The sequence below is a fragment of the Macrobrachium rosenbergii genome, chromosome 10, assembly GCF_040412425.1.
Source record: "Macrobrachium rosenbergii isolate ZJJX-2024 chromosome 10, ASM4041242v1, whole genome shotgun sequence".
Lineage (NCBI taxonomy): Eukaryota > Metazoa > Arthropoda > Malacostraca > Decapoda > Palaemonidae > Macrobrachium > Macrobrachium rosenbergii.
The window spans coordinates 42615658-42639026 of record NC_089750.1 but is presented as its reverse complement, the minus strand read 5'-3'; the positions used below and the strand labels follow the sequence as shown (position 1 = coordinate 42639026).

At 36.6% G+C, this 23369-nt stretch overlaps 1 protein-coding gene across 1 annotated transcript; it reads left to right on the top strand.

Moving 5' to 3' along the window:
• Window positions 1-3858: 3858 nt before the first annotated feature.
• Window positions 3859-20223, top strand: LOC136842318 (delta-1-pyrroline-5-carboxylate dehydrogenase, mitochondrial-like). The gene is made up of 6 exons (XM_067109578.1): window positions 3859-3934; window positions 4468-4796; window positions 8739-8918; window positions 9082-9269; window positions 9504-9622; window positions 15611-20223. The coding sequence occupies exons 1-6, from the start codon at window positions 3859-3861 to the stop codon at window positions 15721-15723; spliced, it is 1005 nt and encodes a 334-aa protein (XP_066965679.1). The 3' UTR covers window positions 15724-20223.
• The last annotated feature ends 3146 nt before the right edge of the window (window positions 20224-23369 follow it).

Here is a 23369-nt window from a genome sequence, read left to right as displayed (position 1 = left end):
TTAAAAGGACTATTTTATAAGAATGTAGATTCATAAAAATGGGAATATAAGTTGGCAATATATATACATATATATATATATGTATGTATATATATATATATATATATATATATATATATATATATATATATATATAAATTATATATATATACATATATATATGTATATATATGTATATATATACATAATACACATATATATATATATATATATATATATAAATTTATATATATATGTATATATATATGTATATATATACATAATACATATATATATATATGTATATATATATATATATATATATATATATATATATATATATATATAGCAACAACTTAGGAAGAATGACAATTCCTCGTTTTCCTTTCATTGTACTTTATTAGCTGACGTTTCAGGACCATCTGCCCCATTTTCAAAGTTGTAAATTAAAGAATGAGAATTAAAAACAGACTCGGGCTTAAAAAAAAGTTTTTACGTAAAATAATAAAAGTATGAAAGGAGATATGATAAAAAGGAACAAAGATTACCGAGTAGTAGCGAAGGTAAAAACTGAGTGACTCTTAGGGCCCGTCTGGTTACAATGGAAAATGATGAGAGGTGTTGACGTGATCTGAATATTTAACTGGGGAACTGGAACTAGCTGTTTCATGAAAAATGATTCCGTTATTGAAAGTTGATGATCATTTGGAGCGTTGCCTATTATTTTAAAATCTTTGTAATCGATGTTATATTTACATTTTATGGGGAAAAATCTTTACGCAAATATTTTTTGGGTGAAAAATATTTGCGATTGAGTATGAAAATGAATAAACTGCCCTTTTTAGATATAATAGTTTCTATATACGATGACCATTTTAATACCACGTTTTTTTGGAAATAACTTTTACTGTTTTGGGTTCTAATTTTTATAGTCATTGTTTTTTTTAATTTTAAGTTAAACTCTATCTGCCCTCTTCCATAGGGCCTTTAGTTTAACATCTGAATGGAATAGCTTCCATAGTGAAATTTTATATCCACCAGTGTTTTGTTAATAATTGCCTTCCACCTAACATTTTTACAAAGCATCTTCATAAATTTTTGAACAATATTTTTCACCCAAAATTTTAAATACCAAGAGTTCCTAGACTATCTTTTTATGCAAGTGTCCCGCTCATTTACGATCAACTTTTTACCAGGACTTACGACAAAGACTGAACAAATATCTACCTGCTGTTGAACCTGAATGAATGCCTAGTAACCCAATGACGATTGATTGGGTCCTTGTTTCAATATAAAGAAAGTCTTCGCCTTTTGATGACCTCGGGAGTCATTTATTTGTTTAATTGCCCAAGATGTGACCTGGGGAAGCACGTGGGCTCCACTCATAGGTTGTTGAATGTGAGATTAGACTCTCATCGTGGTGTAAGTTATCGAATGGGTGTAAAATTATCAAACCCCGAATTCTCATGCATAAGAGATCACGCCAAAATATGTAAATATAACATCGATTACAAAGATTTTTGAAATAATAGGCAAACCTCTGAATGGCCATCAGCTGTCAATAACGGAATCATTTTTCATTAAACCGCTAGTTCCAGTTCCCCAGTTGAATACTCAGATCACGTCAACACCTCTGTACCTCTCGTGATTTTCCGATGGCACCAAACAGGCCCTGAGGGTCACTTAGTTTTTATATACACTAGTACTCGGTAAACTTTGTTCCTTTTTGTCATATCCCCTTTTATGCTTTTATTATTTTGCGTAAAAACCTTCCTTTTTTAAGCCCGAGTCTGTTTTTAATTCTTATTCTTTAATTTAATTTATAGCTTTGAAAATAGGACAGATGGTCCGGAAACGTCAGCTAATAAAGTACAATGAAAGGAAAAAAAGAAATTGTCGTTCTTCTCAAGCTCACTGCTATCCATCAGGTTTAAAGCAACCGCCTTCAACACACACACACAAACATATATATATATATATATATATATATATATATATATATATATATATATATATATATATATATATATATATACATATATATGATATATGTGTGTGTAGGCTATAGCCACAATGTGTAGTGTGAATTTGATATTTATAATGTGGTGTGATTAAAACATTGAATAAAATATATACACTTTATTTAGTGGAAACTTTTCAGTTACTGTAAAAACTTCCACTTCTAACTGGATCTAGTCTTGGGTAGGTTCTGTTCTCTCTCTCTCTCTCTCTCTCTCTCTCTCTCTCTCTCTCTCTCTCTCTCTCTCTCTCTCTCTCTCTCTCTCTCTCTCTCTCTCCTGGAATGGCTCCCTACTTGAGAAAGCTGCTGCAAAGATAAATTTCTCTAAAGGAAGCTCTTGGTTTTCTTTCTATTTCTGTTCTCTGTTCTGTCAGTCTGTCCTGCTATCTCGTACCTTGGTCATTTAAATGTGGCACCTTCATCCTCAACTAGAACTCTTAAGCCTATTCTCTCAGATCAGATTCCACAAGGCAGAAGTTGCACAATTCTGGCCGCCTTTGGCAGTCGGAAACATCTTTAAAAAATCAGATGAAATAAAAGCCCTAATAAAAATGGTACTACGTGCTATGAAGCATAAACAAAACAGTGACACTTCACTAAAGATAATATAGGTGAATATTTCTTTAAACTAAACTTATATGTTAAATTAACTCATACTCTTCTGATAAATCTAGATTGTAAGAGAAAATTCCAGCTTTTATCTTCTTTTTGACTGCAACAGAAAATGGTACTACGGGAAACTATACAATAGAAATGGTAATCTCATAAATTATGCTTTGACAGTGCACCCCAAATTAAGAAAAATTATCATAAATTTTTTTCTGAATTTTCCTTGCTGAGGTAGTCTGCACCAACGCTGAGCTTTCCTTGAATGCTCTCCGCTGTAAACTTGTTGCTATGGCCCACTTGGAGATCCTTGGACCAGTCTTGAAACATCGAATATATGCAAGTGGTTTATGGTTGGTCTGTATCATGAAATCCACCCCATACAGGTACAGATAGAATCTTTAGGCTGCAAAATTTATTTTGTAGCTGTTCATAAACTTCTTGTAGTAGCCTGTCAAACTTAGGAACAATCTCACTTGTATCATGGTCCTTGGTGGTGCTGGGTCCTGGATTTTCATCAGTTTCACTTCATCCATGGCAGTCCTATTGTAGCTGACCTTGTGCCCAAGGAATTCCACTTCAGTACCTGACATAACACTTGGAAAGTTGGATAGTTGGTCCTGCTCCCCTTACCCTTTAGAATAGGTCCTCGAGTCCCAGATGCAGTCTACCCACGACACCGTGCATTTAATCAACATGTCCACAAAATGGTCAGTGTTGCTGGTTCCAGCTAGCAGCATCTTCCTCATCAACCTGTTGAAAATTACTGCTGGGTTCATTAACCCAAACAGTATCCTCTTTAACTGGTAACAACCACTTGAAACTGTGAAAGTTGTCTTCTCCTTTGACCTACTTCCATCAGGATATGCCAATATCCCTTTCTCAGGTCCAACTAGATGAAAAATCTGTCATTACAAAGCTTCACCATCATAGCCTCAGGATCTCCTATGAGTTCTTTGTCAAACTTGGATATGGATTTCAGTTGACAGTAGTTCTTGCAGAACTTATTTGATCCATCATTTTTCCTTACTAACACTACTGGTGAGGTGTGTGCAGAAGTTATTCTTTCAATGACTCCCATCTCGAGTATGTCATCTTCATCCTGAATCAATAAACAGTACATCTTCACTCTTCACACCGGTGCAACGTTCTCCCAGCGAAATCCTACTTGGATTACTAGTATTGACATCTGGGTATTCCTCCATCAACTACAATACCAGTTCCATCTGCTGCTTCTTTATTTGCCACTAATGATGACATCTCTGCACCCTTTTCATCCTTCTGCAGTCAAAGTTCCAACCAGCCCTCATCCAGAATTACTTGGTCATTGTTAGCTTTTTCTTTAATGATGGTTTCACTCAGGCATCTTTCTTCTCTGATGACAGCCTCTGCTGTGTAACTTGCTTCGCTCTCAGTTTTCTGTCAACATCAGCCATGTAGTCCATGCAATTACCCACCTCCTTGACTTTTTATGGCCCTCTCCACTGCAACATCAGCTTGTTTCCCTCCATTGATTGTTACACTAACACTGTCCCTTCTTGAACTGATGGGTATCTGCCCTCCAGTCATAATGGTGCTTCTGGCATCCCTGTGTTTACCCAATGTATTGTTTGAGGATTTTGGCAAATGCACAAAAGGACAAGAAAAGGTGATTTTTTTTTACATAAGAAAAATTAATTTTGTTTTTGGATAAATTGTGTTATCTATGCAGAGTTTTTTCTACTTTTTTTTTTTTTTTATTCGCTAGTTTTTAGGTCATAGGTTAGAAATTTAATGCTGAATATCCCACTGAAACTCTAGGCTCACTGGCCTCATAATTAGATATTGTTACATTTTCAGAATAATTAGCCATTAACAAGCAGTGCATAAGCAAGGGCTCTCTCAGGAAAGACTTTTTTGTCTTGCCTTGTTCAGAGAGTTCCAAATAGGTAAGACAAATTTTTTTTTTTATTTTACCCTCTTTTTCAGGACATTCCAAAGATTATGGACACAAGTAGGGCAAAATCTTTCCAATTACGTCAATTTCCCAAGACTGGTTGGTGAATGTGGTGGTAAGAATTATCATCTGATTCATCCATCTGCTGATGCAACCTCTGTTGTTAATGGTACCATCCGTTCTGCCTTCGAATATTGTGGTCAGAAGTGCTCTGCTTGCTCTCGTGCGTACATTCCTCAGTCATTATGGCCACAGGTAAAGCATTATTGTTTGTAATTTATTTGCCCATGACTAATGTCAAATGCCAGCCAGTGATCATTTCCTTTCAACTACTCAGTACCAGATAATAATAATAATAGTAATAATCAGATAATAATAATAATAATAATAATAATAATAATAATAATAATAATATTATTATTATTATTATTATTATTATTATTATTATTGAAAAGGGTGGCTGTATTATACTAATTTTTCTTATACAGGATCTTTTCTGTTTTCCTTATAATTTGCTTTTCAGGCTCAGCAATGTTGGTCAGCAACTGGCCAATATTCATATTGGAAAAAGATAGTGTGTGGAATGCGGGAAGTCTTTCACTGAAATATTCAATCAGAAATCCATGGAATCCTTCGTGGTCTGGATTCAGGTTCTTCTGCTTCAGGTTGTGGTACGGTCGACATGTTTCGACCATCTCGTTGGTCATCCTCTGGACACGGTTGAGAAGGATCTGGAGAAACAAGGCACTTGGGCCGGTATTTATAGGGGTGGGGTGTTTCTGATTGGTGCTGAATTATGATTGGCTGCCCAGGGCAGGCCATCTCGGGCGGAGCCTTCTCTCCGCGTTGATGTTCGGGGCTCGTCTTGCGTGCGAGCAGCATTGTAGTGCTGGGGATGAATGGAAGAATTTCGATCGTCAGATGCGGAATTTTGTTTCGCTCGTTTGCTATGGTGGTCGCTCGGTGCAGGTCACCTGACGGCCGTAGGGAGGAGAAAGATTTCCTGCGTACTGTTGAGGGTTAGTTTCTCCTTCCTAATGTGCAGTGCTTCCAAGAGGCGCAAGCGGCGGTGGTCAGTAGTTTGGTCAATTATTTCCATATTCATGATTATATCTTTTCTTGCAATTCTCTGGTTATGAGCGATCCTGGCATGGTTAAAAGATGGCTCCCTCTTGGGCGTGGCAGGAAATCCTCTTGGAGAAATGCTTGGTGGTCATACTGATGTAAGAACCGAGGCATCCTCTGACGGGGCATGAGTACCAGTATACCACGTTGGTTTTCTTGAAGGGGTCCTGCTGAGGGGGGCTGGATTGTTACGCATCACAAGACTGCTCGTCTTTTTGCTCTTGTAATAAATGACCAGATGAATATTCTTATTGGGGTCAACGGGGCAGACATTATCCTCGATGATGTCCTTGAGGGCACGTTCGTCTTCTTTATATTTATGATGAAATTGTCCTTTATAGAAGAGCTCTATGCATTCAGGGGCCTTTCTTCAACCATTGTAGCCATATGTACACCCAGATCGACGGGATGGTGATGGGTTCTCCCTTGGAGTCCTCTTCGCCAATTTCTATATGGGCAGTATGGAGCAAAGGGCATTCGAAGACACAGACCAGCCAAGGATGTACGTGCGCTACATTGACGACACCTTCGTCAGCGCCAATTCGCAAGAGGAGATCGAGAACCTGAGGCATTCTTTCCACAACCATAGCTGCCTCAGTTTCACCATCGAACATAGCCAAAACCGGTGCCTCCTTCCTTGACGTCCCTGTGGAGCAGAGAGGCCTCTTTCTCTACGAAGGTCTACATGAAGTTGACGAACCTGGGCATGTATATGAACGGGGCGAGCGAGTGCCCTGAGAGGTATAAGTGCTCCACCATCAGCGCCTACGTCAGGAGGGCCCTCTCGCACTGCTCCTCCTGAAATGACACCACTAAATGACACCCACGAAGAAATGGAACGTGTAGCCCAGACCCCTCGTCGACAATGGACACCCAAACCGAAATATAAAAGAGTCTATCAAGGCGAACATCAGTAAATGGTGCCAGCAGGAACCTCGCCCCGATGCCCCTGAATGCATAGAGCTCTTCTATAAAGGACAATTTCATTATAAATATAAAGAAGACAAATGTGCCCTCAAAAACATCATCGAGGATAATGTCTGCCCCGTTGACCCCAATAAGAATATTCATCTGGTCATTTATTACAAGAGCAAAAAGACAAGCAGTCTGATGATGCGTAACAATCCAGTCCCCCCTCAGCAGGACCCCTTCAAGAAAACCAAAGTGGTATACCGGTATTCATGCCCCGTCCGAGGATGCCTCGGCTCTTACTTCAGTATGACTACCGTGCGTTTCTCCAAGAGGATTTCCTGCCATGCCCAAGAGGGAGCCATCTTTAACCATGCCAGGACCGCACATGACCAGAGAATTGCAAGAAAAGATATAATCATGAATATGGAAATAATTGACCAAACTACTGACCACCGCCGCCTGCGCCTCTTGGAAGCATAGCACATTTGGAAGGAGAAACCAACCCTCAACATTATGCTAGAAACCTTCCTTCTCCCCACAGCTACCAGGAGACCTGCACCGAACTACCACCATAGAAAACGAGCGAAACAAAATTCCGCATTTGAGGATCGAAATTCTCCCATTCATCCCCAGCACTACAATGCTGCTCGCACGCAAGACGATCCCCGAACATCAACGCGGAGAGAAGGCTCCGCCCGAGATGACCTGCCCTGGGCAGCCAATCATAATTCAGCACCAATCAAGAACAAACCCCGACCCCCCACAATAAGTACCGACCCCTTGTTTCTCCAGATCCTTCTCAACCACGTCCAGAGGATGACCAACGAGATGGTCGAAACATGTCGACGGTACCACAACCTGAAGTAGAAGAACCTGAATCCAGACCACGAAGGATTCCATGGATTTCTGATTGAATATTTCAATGAAAGACTTCCCGCATTCCACACACTATCTTTTTCCAATATGAATATTGGCCAGTTGCTGACCAACATCGCTGAGCCTGAAAAGCGAATTATAAGGAAAACAGAAAAGATCCTGTATAAGATAAATTTGCAAAATACAGCCATCCTTTTCAATAGACCTGTTTAAGAGAGGGTCTATTTCCTTAGTATTATTATTATTATTATTATTATTATTATTATTATTATTATTATTATTATTATTATTATTTTGTCCATTGAACTTACGGAAAACCTACAACTGATAAATTTGACAAAATATGAAATAACCCAGTTTAACACTATCCAAAAAACACTGGGGAGAAAACATACTGTTGATACCAAAACCAACGACACAACATTACTTAGTGAAACAAAGTAATTGAAACTGCAAAACACTGACACTTAGCAAAACTGTGATGAAAACATTACAGTTGCACATATATGCTATACTAAAAGGATATACCTTAAATTCAAATATACTGTAATGAAGTAAAAGATAATTTACCAAATAACTAGGAAGTGTTTACTGGTGAGAAGTCTCTCAAGACAAACAGTAGTTTTTGAAAGAAAACAGGATTACAAGGGCGGGCGGCATAACAGAAGCAAGGCATTTACAGTTCTTCCAGCTGGTGAAGGCAAATACACACAAGTACTTAAGTAATTTAGAGGTTTATGCACAAACCACTGGGACAAATGCTGACAACCCACAGGGGAATATTTAAGAAACAAGAGAAGTTATGAATAAATATGAGCTAGAAATTGAATTCCACACGAAAAGATTGTAAGATGTTCCTTCCCTGATTGACACTCGGAGAATGACTTAAATACTACTGTTACCGCCAGAGGTAAGATGCTACCCGGAGGAATGCCTCTCAGGTGAGGGTTCTTCTCTTGGTTTGCGTCCAGCGTCGCTGACCGAAGGATTAGGCGGATGTAAACTGATAGGGTTGGTTAAACAAACACAAGGAAATTTTAGGCAGGAAATTCATTGCAAAAGTTGGGATGTGTCGTATATGCTTGTGAGTCTTGTATGCCACCCGTTTCTTATCAGTGAAACATAAAAACCTGGGTGGGTCTCAATTACTTAGATTAAATGTACAATACATTTTTTCAAGACTTTCAGTTTCAAGAGTGTCCTGTTATTTAGTTTGTAAAGTTGATAAAGATATATTACTGCTAACATCTCATTCTTGTTTTAATGTATATTTTCCTCTTTTAGGTAAAAGAAGGTTTGATAGCAACACAAAAAGAGCTGAAAGTTGGAGATGTTAAAGAATTTGATTCCTTTACCTCTGCTGTGATTGATGAAAAGGCATTCAAACGAATTACTGGTTACATTGATCATGCGAAATCTTCTCCTAAACTTAGCATTGTTGCTGGTGGTAAATATGACATGAGTAAGATCATAAGGCAATCTCTCTTCCTAATATTTTTTGTGCTGTATAAGAAGTATCGGTGAAAGTTTGCCATTCTTTCTTGAACTTTATGATCATTTTCTTCTGAATCAAAAAGAATTCTGAGTTTTAATCATTGGTTAACAGGGTTCTAAATCTTGTTGCAGTGTTGGATATTTTATTGAGCCAACCATTGTCGAGACAACAGACCCTCATGATTGCATTATGACAGAAGAAATCTTTGGGCCTGTTTTAACTGTGTATGTATATCCTGATGAGAAGGTGGATGACATGATTACTGTGGCAAATACCTCCACACCATATGCCCTCACTGGGGCCATCTTTGCTCAAGATGAGTAAGCATTTGCAGTGAAATGCACAACTGCATTATTTTACCCATAGTAGCAATAGAATACATGAAATACACAATTTGATTACCGGTACTTTACCACTAGTATAATACTGCAGTAATAAAAAAACAAATGTACGCAAAAAGTTAATCCACGTTGTTATGGTTATTATGTACTATAATTATTTAGAGTGTAACAGGAACGAATAAGACAAGATATATGGATTCTCTTTGTCAACAGGGCCTGGCTAGCTAAGGCTACAGATGCACTAAAAGACTCTGCTGGTAATTTCTACATCAACGACAAGTCGACGGGATCCGTAGTGGCGCAACAGCCATTTGGTGGTGCTCGCATGTCTGGTAAGTAACTCCTTCAGGTAAACATTATTTTGATGAACTGTCTGTTGAACTGCTAACAATCAGTATACTGTAACATGAATTAGACTCTTATGGTCATATTTAATTTCTGTACATCACGAAAGACTGAATAATATCAGTGACTGTTAAGATCTGAGAACATTATCTGTATAGCATGTTCTCTTCAGAAACTATTACTTGATTTAGTAGATTTTTGTAATGTAGAAATGATAGTTTTTAATAAAACCCTCATAGCTTTGTGCAGTTGCAGTATCATAACAATGAGCGTTTTATTAAAATGAGACTTATATAAACTTATTTTTTACTGCAAAATATTCTTTATCATAACATATTGTACAAGCAGTGGGGTTGACCGTTTTCAACTCCAGATTTTCAATATTTCATGTCATCAAGTTTCAGCACTTTTTATCATTTTTAATGATCCTCATATGTTCAGGTCTATTACCTATTTTGCCATTAAGTTTTTCAAAAGTTAATTAGGCAAGAGATATCTCTTTAATGATAAATTTTAGAACTAGTGATAAATAAACATCTAGTAGATTTTTTATCAAATACAGGAAAAATATAAATAAAATCAGATGGTATAATTTGAGCATGGATAATTTTCTTATATTAAGAATACTTATTTTACAAACTTCAGGTTTTAATATGGAGCATGATATTTTTCCTTATTATAAATAATGTGTTTAGCTTAAGAAAAATAGTTCATTTCTTCTAAGTGATTCCAGATTCAAGTTTCCTCAAGCTTGTATTTTTATCATGTATGTAGATGTATGGATATATATATATATATATATATATATATATATATATATATATATATATATATATATATATATATATATATATATATATATGTATGTATGTATGTATGTATGTGCCTGTATTTGTGTGTGTATATATATATATATATGTATGTATATATATATATATATATATATATATATATATATATATATATATATATATATATATATATATATATACATATATATATATATATATATATAATCATGAGTCTCGAAGGCGAAGGGAAAGGACACCATTATGACAATACGTTTATTATGCCGACGTTTCACGACAATTTGCTATAGTCGCATTTTCAAGGCTGCAATGATTAAAAAAAAACTTCTTACAAAAAATCACATTAAAACATCGATATATAAATTATAAGATAAATAAAAACGGGGGAATAGGCACAGGACATACCTAAACCGTAGCAGTAACAAGACTAAAACGAAAGAAAAGAACACAGGAAGAGCAAGAAAGGACGAGAGAAGAAAAACATAAGCAAAAGGTTAAGCAATGAACAATTGAACTGAGGTTGTTTGAGTATTTAGTGTTGGGACCGTCTTCTTTGTAATAATGGATTTCATTTTTTATATATGATTCATTGTATTAATTTTATGAATCACCAAAATTTATCAGCAAAGTATAAAAAGCTGTGATTGTTAGCCAATGAAGAAAAACATATTTTTTGTGACCGTATGTGCAAGTAAAAGTTCATGTTTTTAACACTTGTTTTTTTCTGTTTCAAATTTATTAAAATTCATTGTGTTTGTAATATAAACTTATATAAATAGATAATGTTGACTCATAAACATTTGCAAATATAACTGTAACATTAAAAGGGTTGGATTTATTACTACATGTTCACACATTTAGGGTTGCTGGTCCAGGTTTAGACTGTATTTACGGTCACAATGAAAATAGGTTGGGAAACACTGTTCTAGAGTGTTCTATGAAGGCTTGAAAGCAAGCATTGGTGGGTTCCAACATTTCGCTCGCCAATGTAAACTCCCAATTACATTCTTCCCCTTTCTGATGGGACCTTTTAGAAGTATCTGTTGTCGCATAAGTCACTGAAGGACTACAGTAACGGAATTCCTAAACCTAAGGAAGCTCGGTATGGATCGGAGCCATCCAAGTCTCCAGTCACTACTAAAGAAGTCTTCCAACAAAAGAAGAAAGAACAACAATAGCACCAGCACGCCTTCCAAAGCTGACAAAGATGCTCCTACCAGGGAAAAGGGAAATCAACTCCTGGACTGCGTGTTAAAGGCACGGGAAAGAGGTGATGCCCAATATGACTTGCATGGTTGGGGGTCATGTTCTACAGCATCACATAAAGCAGAATTCCTCCCCGTTGGGACACAGTATTATTTTCAGTGGACTAGGGTAGAGATGATCTCACCCACCCCCTCTGAAATAGTTTTTTTCCAAAACCAGACCCCCCTTAAAGGAAGCCATGGAGAAAGACGTGTTTATTTGCCATCCCTCTGCAGCATCCCCAAGAAAGTTTCCTCTGAACAAAGGATGATCCTCGACCTGTCAAGTTTGAGCAGACTTATTGTTTGCAACAAGGTTTGGATGGCTGCTGTTCCCCAAGTACCTTCGCTCATTCCGCAAGGGACTGGGGCCATCTAAATAGATCTGAAAGAAGTATACTGCTATGTCCCTATTGCTGTTTCCTTCTGCCCCTTCCTAGGGTTTTGGATAGGGAAGAAACGTAGCAGTTCAGTCATTCCTTTTAGGTTAAATGTTGGCCCTAAGAATCTTCACGAAATTAGCAGCAATAGTTGTCTGAGAGCCTACCTAGATGATTGGCTAATCTGGGGAGCCACCAGAGAAGAGTGCTGATGAAGCCTGAAAGTGGTACTTGACAGACTCCAGTAAAAAGGTTTCCTAATAAATATGAACACGTCTCACCTTACATCCAGGAGACTTTTTCTGAGGCTGGGGCTTTGTTGGGATACTCTTTGTGGCCGGGTGTCTCTTCCCAACAGCACTCAACCCAGAATAAGGGAGGACCTGAGAAGACTTCTTGAACAGCCAAGTTTTCCAGACAACAGTTGGAATGAAGTCTGGGCCTGTTACAGTTTGTGTCTGTAGTAGTTCAAATCCTGAGACTGTGACTGTAGGATGTAAACAGTCTAGCTCTCACGTGCCATGAAAAGGCTTTGCAATCGCCTTCATCTGAGATTGGGAAAATACTCCATCCATGGACCTGGAAGGGGTCTCCGGCAAGACAGGTCGACCTGACTCCACTGTCTGTATGAGTGATAATACATGTGGATGCCTCCTTGACAGGTTAGGAGGCCATTGGGAGGATTGTCAGTTAGCAGGAAGATTGTTACCTGTTCTAAGGAGTATCATATCAGCTTCCTGGAGCCGTTGGCTGTCTTTCCGTTCAGAAAATTGAAACCTCTATAAAGGGATCCACATTTTGTCAGTCCTAGACAGTATGACTGCAATGTCTTTACAAAGAGGTTGGGCCCATGCTAAGCCCCTCTCAAGTAAGTAATTGCCAACATGCTTCACATCTGGAAGTGGACCTGGGCCCATGCTAAGCCCCTCTCAAGTAAGTAATTGCCAACATGCTTCACATCTGGAAGTGGACCTGTTTGTCACATGTGAGAACTATCAACTTCCAGTGCCTGAACCTGGACATTCAGGCAATAGCAAGAGATGCATTCCTACAAGACTGGAATGAATGGAGGAGAGATATACCTCTTCTTTCCTTCAGTGCCCCAGATTTCAATGGAACTGCTTACCTAGTGGGCCCTAAATTGGCCAAAGCCATAGGTTCCTTTTGCTTCAGCATCGGGCAAGAGAATCAATTCCATTACCATCTGCTGTTCTGTCTCAGTCAGGAGGAAAGTTATCTATTCACCCTCCTTTCTGAACCGCAACTTTCAAGTGTGGATTTTTAAAATTTAGTCTGCCTTGAAGATTATTTACCTAACATTACTAAGTACCTAGTGCAAAAAGTGTGGACTTCATCTATCCAACATACCAGTCTGTATGGAAAATGTGGTTAGATTACCTCCATGCTGACTCGCTCAGTTGAAATCTGTTGAAACAGTTTTACATTTTATTATATATCTTTTGAGGTCAAGTGCTTTGCTATTACAACAATCATGGCATACAAGGTAGTGTTGTCAGAACTCTTGCTTTATGGTTTTGGAATTGATTCTAATATGGAAATTGTTAATAACCTTCTCCAGTCTTTTGCATTGCAAAGGCCAGCTCCTGCAAAGTTTTCCATTACCTGGTCCCTTAATAAGGTTTTCAGACTCCGGTCATCTCCTCAACTCGGTGGGCCCAATACAACTATAACTCATATGCTCCAAAAGGCAGTCTTCTTGACCACTTTGGATGGGGACAATATTTCATCACTCATAGACTGAGCTGTCATTTACTGTTGTCTCTTGGCCTATCATTCCTGGCCAAGGACGAGAACCTTTTAAGGGGAAAATCCACTTTTCTGAAGAGGGAACTTAGTTTTTTAGATAAAACATTATGCCTGGTTCAAGCACTCAAGGTCTACTTAGATGTTACAGCAAACATCCCACATGGTCCTCTTTTTCGTACACCCTAGCAAAAACAAGCCACTCTCCCTCCATTGGCTGAGAATTATTTTAGTGTCCTCATTAAAAGGCAGACCTCACTCCTTTCTAAAGTTGTATGGTACCTGAAAGGTGAGTACATTGTTAACTTTCTTCTAAAATGTTTCTTTTGAAGAAGTCTCCCAGTGTACAGAGTGATTATTAGAGGCAGTATTCCTGAACTGAGGAATGCACAATAATCTCGTAGTCAGACCCGACATAATAAGGTAAGTCACCTTAGAACCACAAGGGATAATCCAAGTGTAGGTTCTTGTGTTGTTTCCTGTTCTTTATTGCCAAACCCAACGGGTATCAGGAATAGAGAAAAAAGTTGATAAACTGTGACTTTACCTTGGATAAAAAATTCCTGGAACCCTATTGCCTGAGAGTGGTGGTCATGATGAGATACTGCCAAGGAAGGTAAAATTATCTTGCGGCTAGACCCCACATAATTAGGTAAGTCACCTTAGAACTGCAAAGGATAATACATATATAGGTTCATGTGTTGTTTCCTGTCTTAAATGCCAACCCCTAATGAGTATCCAGAATAAGGAAAATGGTTGATGACCTTTGACTCTACTTCGGACCAAAAATATGTCTGGGTTTTTGGGATTTATTTATTAGGAGCTGAGCCATTTAGTCATCTGTCAGTTTCTTTTGTAAGCTCCTATGAAAACGAAGAGCGGTTACACTGTCAAAAGACAAATTTTGACATAGGAAAAACCTATTTTTAGTGACCACTGTGAGTCCTCAAGCCTACCTATTTCCCTGATGAAAAGGTATGGGATTGGGTTGAACATTTATCATCCTGTACAGACCTGGTGTGTAATGAAGAGAATAGCTGTCATATGTGCTGTGGCCACATCTGTGCGAGAAGGATGAAGGGAAAACTGAGGTAGTCACTTTGAACAGGAGGCAAAGTCCTCTTGTCTTGAGTCCTTGATATTCTATCTGTGCCAACAAGCACTATTCTGACCTAGACCAACTATAAGAGAATTTTTTGAGATTGGTTGGTCTGTCTTATGGAGCCCTGGGGGGATCATGAGAGTGTGACTACTTTGAGGACTCACAGCAGCCGCCAAAAAAAGGGGCTTTTCCCACGTCAAACCTCTTTATTTACTTTATTTATCAAGTCAACATTATTCCTTATATTAGCATCATATAATTTCAAAAGAAATTTGTAAAATATTTAAATTTTAAGGAAAGTAGTAGATATTTATGGAAAAGGATTGTCATATTGGTAAGCCTAGTAGCTGAGCATAGCACTTCATTATTTTGTTGCCCCTCCCCCCTTTGACACCTGTCAGGTGGAGAGTTTGTCTCCAGCAGATTGTATGCTTGTCTGTATGTCTTTATAGTATATACTTTGTGATTTTTACTACTTTTATCAGTCCTTTGTTAATGGCTTTGAAATAAAATTGAAATTGATCAGGACTTACACCCAGTCTCTTATTTTAACATATATATATATATATATATATATATATATATATATATATATATATATATATATATATATATATATATATATATATATATATATATATATATATATATGTGAGTGAAATGTGTGTAATTTCAGGCACAAATGACAAGGCTGGTGGACTTCATTATGCTCTCAAGTGGACCTCGCCTCAAGCCATTAAACAAACAATGGTACCACTCACCGATGTCAAGTATCCATATATGAGTTAAGTCGGTGGTGTTTGTCGAGGAGTTGTGGTTTGATAGTTTGAGGTTGATCACTGTGTCTTGTCTTTCCATGTAATTGCATTCTTTCCTTTCATTTATTGACAACAGTGGAAAGCTAAGCTAAACTAATTTTCTTGTAAAGATGGTATTAGTTTTAGCTGATTAAAGCTGGGAAATGGGTATTTTTTCATATACTGTAAGTGTAGGTATCATTCAAGTACAAATGATATTACAATTGAAATGGGAAAACTCTTATTTTGTCTGCTACTGTTATCATCATTAAGATAAAAAAAATTTTTACATAAGCTTTTTCTTTTATGTAGTTAAATGCAACATTATATCTCTATATTCTTCTAATGTCTCTTGATCTTTCTGTCCAAATCCCTAGTAGGTCTAGGTCTTGTCCATCTTGATTTCATGATTCCCTGGGCCTTCTTACAGATTTCCACACAGCTATCTACTGCCTAATGACCATATCTTCCTTATCCCTTTTCATTTTATCGTATTTGAGATCTCAGTCTTTTTCAGCCTGTGGACACCACATCTTTCTGTCGCCTCCCCATTCATGATACTGTATACAGTAATCGCTCCATACTCTGACAGTGAATCCTGACACTATATATAGTCACACCTTTTTAAAAGCTCCTTCATTTTTCTTATCAATAGCGATGTTTCATATAGTACAGGTCTTATGTACAGTCACAAGCCTTGGTCTCTTTATTAATAAGGGCAGACATATGACTGGTAAATTTGGCCTGCACTGCATGAATCATATTATGAGCTTTCGGTAAATTTCCATAAATGCATTTTACAGCATCGTATTCAGTAAATAATTTCATATTTTATAGTATTTAGTCACTTAACACTAATGTTTTTTATGTTATCTGCTTCATTGTAAGTTTTATTTCAAAACTGACTTTATCATTATTAATTATGCATTCCCCAAAGGTATTGCATTAATGATTGAAGTTTAAAATACCTGTCAAGAACTGTAATCAACCGGTAGAAAACAATACACTCATATAAGAGCTGTAATAAACCAATAAAGAGCTTTATTTGCTGTTTACAAAGACAATTGTAGCTGATAGGAAAATAGTTTCATTGAAGGTAAGCACTTACAGAAACATTTCATGCATAAGCTGTTCAAGAAAACGAGCCATACATTCAGATAAAACCAAGCTTAATGGAGGCTTTCCACTGTTATAAACTGTAAACCGCTATATTTTCAGAGTTGCCATTGTTGTTGATGAGGAAATGTTACTGCAATGAGAATACTGCAGTTCCAGTATGCCGGAAAAAAAGAATTCCTGTGTAATTACCAAATACAGTTTATTTCACCTGAATTTTATGTGAAATAAGTACAGATATATTAATGGGAACTTGCAGCTCTTATCTGTAGTTACAGGTGTAATTCTGTGCATTTTTTCATCAAGCTATTATTCGGTTAGTCTTTTTAAGAATTATCCAGCTTTCATATCCTTATATAGCATTATAGCAATTGTTTCTTGAATTACATCATGTCTTTGTTTTCTCAAAATATTTACACATGTAGCACATGTAGATAAAGCTATTTGCAGTCTAGTTCTTTTTCTATTTTTGCTTCGGCTTGAACAGACCCACTTGAAATATATTACAGAAGACCACACAAAATTGCATTTGTGATCACCTTTGCTATCTGCAACAACTTTCACATAACATGAAATTGATCTTCCATATTGTCTTGCCTTAGAATGATGTCACTTATGGACAGTTTCCATTGCTGAGAACATTGTCAGTATGCCATGAATATTTCATCATAATGTTGAGAACATTTACATTGCTGCAATCTTCTTCACCAACAAATCCATGTCCTAGTATTATCAGGTGTCAAGACTATTACAGTGCATGTCAGAGTGGCATATTTGACATATGAACAGTGAATGTTCCTGAGTTTTATGAGAAAGATGAAACAAAATATTCAGGTTTAACTAGAGATTTTGATGTGCTGGGATAATGAAGTGCAGACTAAAGTTACAGAAAGTTTAATCCTTTTCTGAAAGTTATGAAACTTGTTTTAAGTGGATTAAAATATGGGTTCTTGGCTTTGCTAATTCAGTAGACTGAAATATAAACAGGCATATTTTATAAATTAATATAGATACTCTTTTAAAGTTTGTATCTGGCAATATTTGGAAGTGCACAGTATCCAAGAAATTCCTAGGAATTCTCCTTGGAGAAATTCTCATGGTGCCATGCAGTGAGCTTAGGAGTTTGAATTGGCACATAAATTTGTCATGTTGCAAAAACATGTAGTGTTGTATTAATGACACATGAACAATTGGAATTTTACATGTGTGCACTTCAGTCTGAATAATGTGTGATTGCTTGAATATCATACTAATTTTTGAAAAGAAACAATGACAGTTTCTGACCTTGGAAATTGTCCATGGGTGAACTACCATCTTTAAAGAAGAGAGGTATTTATTTTCTCTAAACATTATTTTCCAAAATGAGTTACGGTGATGGCACTTAAAATCTACCTAATACATTGTGTAGTTGTAAGAGCTGTTGTTTCCTCTAAGTTGTGACCTTTAGGAACCTTTCCTCCATCCATGAAATGTTTCCCTACCGGGAAGCCCTCTATTGTATCTGTATATGAGAAGCCTGCTTTTTCTTTTTTATGTACGTTGAAAACAAGTACTGTTCATAAACAGCAGACACTGTATTCATTTTGAATACGTAAAGATTAACCAATTTTGTTTTTTTATATTATTACTGTCATGAAAAATTTTCATAGATTTTGATTATGCCATGTGAAATAACCAGTTATGTACCGTAGATACTTTAGCACAATTTGAATACCATAGAAAATAGTACCAGGCTGAATTAATGTCAGTAATTCCACTTGGCCTTTTTAAAGTAATTGCTTCAGTAGTGAGCATGACAGACCATGAACTTTCTATAGTAATCAAGGGTGACAAATACCTCCATTCAGCTTATGAAATTTTGCAATGACCCTCATAATACAGTTGGTTGAAAGCACTGACTTTTTTATAAATATCAAAATTAGATGGATAATGAACTAACTTACATTACTGTATAGACTTGACATCCTTGCTGATCATTACATAAAATGTACGCAACTTTAAATAAACAAGCAGTAGTGTTACTTAGTAAAGGTAAGAATGCAGACAGTCAGGTGTGAAGGAATCATGTACATTTTTGGTCTACCACTAACAACAAAAGTGAACAATTTTACCTCTGTCAAATATTGAAAGGCTAAATATCAGTTCAAAATCTGGCTATTCTGTATCATTAAAGTTAAGTTTTGATTATGCAGGTTTCTATCCCACATAAGTTCTACAATGCATATTTTTCGAGCTTTTCAGACTTGAAACAGCTCCAGAGATATTTATGTTGAATTGACCAGAGTCATGGAATAGTTAATTTTCAGTGTATCACTGAGTACAAATATTTATCAAAAGAAAAAAAACCTCAGTAGTAGGGGCACATTTTTTTGTGGAGATTTTGTCTGAAAAGGATTCTTTGATTCATCAGTCAGAGTGGCTGATTAAGATTTCACCCCTATGATCAAATTTAGCTTGTATACCACCTTTGCTTCTGAAGTGGTTGTACAAGAGAAACAAGAACTGAATCGAAAGGATTAAGACTAGGCAGGTGTAACTGAGCTTTTTCAAACACTCTTCCATAATTATTATTCTTTCGGTAATTTTAATGCTAATGAATAATTTCATTATTGTTTCCAGGTTGTATCATACTTTTTGTTTTTATCTTTCTATCTCTCCTTGGCTTTTTATTTTCAATTATTTCCTTGTCTATGTAAGAGTAAAATCATTAATTAAATTGTATACTCTTGCTGATTACTAAGTACTTTTTACTTATATCTCAAAGTTAATACTGTATTTTCTACTGTAATTTGGTTAATTGAGGAAGAAAAACTATTTTCCTGAAAAGCACGAAAAAAACTATTTTCCTGAAAAGCAAGTCTTCAAAATTATCGTGAACATGTTTTAATGTATTATACAGGTACTAAAAGCAGTAAAGGTCCTGATAATGCTGTACTATTAGTAGGACTGAGAAATCAAAATAATGATGGTGAAACTGTTGGAGTAAAATTCATTGTGTATCACAGGTCATGTTGATAAAACCTGTTAAATATTCCACATATTTAGCTTTTATTTAAGATTTGTAGACGCAATTGTAACAAAAATTGATAATACTGTTTGTTCACTGTTTACATGGATGCTGCATGCCAAACAAAGCAAAATAAGTAAACACAAGAATGTAACTGAGTATTCCACAATGCAGCACTGGTATGTTTTATGTATTTAGTCAGTTAGCCTGTGTATCCAGTGTTAAAAGTTAGGGACTGTGTAAAATTTGTGTATATTGTACAGTATTAGCAAGGAACTGTGTGAAATGCACTGTATATTAGCATAAATTATATCTCATATGGCAGGGAAGGTGCTTGAATCCATGTGACAAAATAAATGTTTATGGGCTCCCGATCTTTCATTCAACATGTTTTTCGTTTGAAGGCAACCAATGTTTGTTTGTTGCAACAATGGAGTAAAAGAAGCGCTAATCAAACATCACATGATAAATGCGTTTACATTTACATCTGACATGGGTAACCTAGATAAACATTCTTCCAACTAATATATCATGGAAGCAACTTGAAAAAAATACTGGTGTATTGGCTTATCCAAGTGTGCAACATAGTATCCTTCGATTAGTTGAGAAGTTAAAAGCCAACTTATCAATTCAGTAATTTATAAACTCAGCTTTTAGTCCCCATCATTTGCTTTGTTCCTTCTCAGTAAAGTTTAGACGATTTTCAAGTACACGGTAATTTGGACATTACAAAGTGACGTTAGTTTTAACTATTTAATTTAGGCTTTTAAATGGGTTGTTTCTATACAAGTTATCTTAAAGTAGGTTAAGTAACATCTGAGTGATACTTGTCGATTTTCCTAGCACTGCTGTGGAGGGCTTGTTCGTAAATTATGTGAAAACTGAGGCAAGACAAAGTGACAAGAGGTAGTGGCAGAAGGCCAAAGGTAATGGATGAAAAGTAAGACAGAAAGCAAAGCAATGCAACAAGTGATCAAAAGGATATAGAACAGAGGACACCTTGTGGGAGGTATACCAATAAAAAAACAGTTATCTTTTGGCTTAGGTGGTGGTTTGGTCCGGGACTTACTACGTGAGTACAGAATTGCAGATATTCAAATCCTGCTGTTAAAACTGCAGTGTATTTAAACCCAGCCCCAGTGGTTCCTATATGCCTAATACTTCAGTCAGTTCACAAGATGCAAACAAAATAAAAAAAACTTTGACCAAGTATCCCTCTAGGCAGTGCCTTTGATGTAATGACGTAGTTAGGTCATTCTGCGTGTGTCCATGAGGCAAGCAATGACGTGAGTCTATTAAATTGTTGCTTTTACCTAATTAATTTTTCGTATGTTTTCTTGGTTCATCCATCTTGCTTTACGATTTTAGTATTTGTCCTGTATTAGTGGTTTGTGCACAATTCTTCCAAATTCTATACATATTGCGCATATATTTCTTTTGCTGGCTGAAATTGCTGTCAATGAATTGTTATTATCGTGCTGGCTTTGCAAGTACCCGTTTTCCTTGAATGACCATTGTGCTTAAGACTTTCCTTGAAGTGAGTATGGCATTTCATAATTTGGTGAATATTACAATTTTGCAGTATTTGAATTTATATCCTTTTAGTAAGGGGTATCAGATTTTAATTAGTCGTGTAAAGCACTTTCTTTTACAGTTTCAGTATCATTGCTTTTTTTACGATGTTCTTTGACTTTTTTCCATTCACTAAAACAGTTTTGTTTTTTAGTTGTTTTCAGGATTTTCTGCCCATTGTCATTAATAGTGACAACACCATCTGTCAGTCCATCATATGCCCCTTTTAGGGTATTTTCCTCTCTGAAGCCATTTCTACCTACACCACAACATGGCTGGAAGCGCCGCCTGTGCCAGCAGTTAGTGAAATGATAATTATAGTCTTTCCAGATGGAACATCACTGCTCTGCTGCTGCTGCTTGCAAGAGCCCTTTCCTATGATGGACACGAGATGACCATCATTTGGGAGAGAGCCCGTGAACCAGTGTATGCATCAACTGGGCATTCTCGTTCACCCAAAGGGCCAGCACTTGATCAGTTGGGCGCTGCATGAAGCAAGGAAGAACTAAATAATGAAACTGGGGAAGATTTTCTATCCAGGCAGGTATTATCTTACTGCTAAGACCAATTAAGAGCATCCACACTGAGGCTGAACTTCTTTTGATTCTCGTGTTCGTCCCACCCTATTATGGATAAATTAACCCAGATGTTGATGACCCAGACAAATTTTATTAACTTATGTCCAATTACAAGTCAAATAAATCCAGATGTTGATGGCCAATTCATGGAATGAAAATTTATGAAAACGCCCGGCTTCCAAGTAATTCAGTCGCATATATGAATGCAGAGCCTCATGACAACAAAAAAACTAAAAAGAAATACAAAGATGCCTACCCATCTTTCAATCAATTTGAGTCCCTTTTTGGGAACCACAATTGGTCAATGTCCCTAGTTTTCAAAACAAACAAGACTACACCAATAAAACACAGAAACTGATTATTAACATTATGGCTATCAGAAGAAATATCTTCAGATATACAAGAGAAATAGAGTGGTTGACAAGACCACTACAATACACTGGCCAGAAAACTGCTTGTTAAGTGCAAAATTCAATAATGTAAAAATATCAGGGGACAGTGATAATGTAATAACCAAAATGTGAAGACCAGCTAACAAAGCTCTTTAAAAAAAAGATGGAAACTTATTCATTTGTGACCTACCCAATGGGAGAAATAATTGATTGATTTATGGCTATTAAAACTGGTGACACAACATCTAGGTTATTGACGCCGTATAAAATTAAATAAGAAATTAAAATGATGAGTTTATAAGAAGTCTCATAAGAAAATATATATATATATATATATATATATATATATATATATATATATATATATATATATATATATATATATATACAATATATACAATCATATCTGTAAAACATGTATAGTATACATATATATATACACATATTGCGTATGATCTAAATTTTTTTGAGGAGGCCCGCCTCCTTAACACAGATGCACAACTTCGCTGAGAGTTGTAGTGAAGATAAAATGTCCTTCTCTGTCCCATCCCCAAGAGAGGAACCTATATCTAAGATTACCAAGACTGGGGCATTCGACCAGCAAATGTCTCAGTCAAGGACACAATACAGTCATCACAGGATGGAGATTTTAACGAGACATCAAGAACCCACGAGTGAGTTTTGTATGCCCAATCCTCAATCTGCACAACATCGTTTCTTGTCTTCTTGGCATATAAGGATATGACCAAGGAGACACTGATGACGTAATACTGCATTTTTTTTGATTCGTTAAAATATTTTCCCAAAGGGACTGCCAACACTTTTTAATTTTCTGATCTACCAGCTGATATACGAGTACATCTCGCTATGGTAGTGGACATCTTTTCAGTTCTGGGAAGGTGACTGCTGACTTAGCAAGTTGATTAGCTTGCTCGTTCCTAACCACCCCAGCACGAGAAGGCACCCGGCAAAA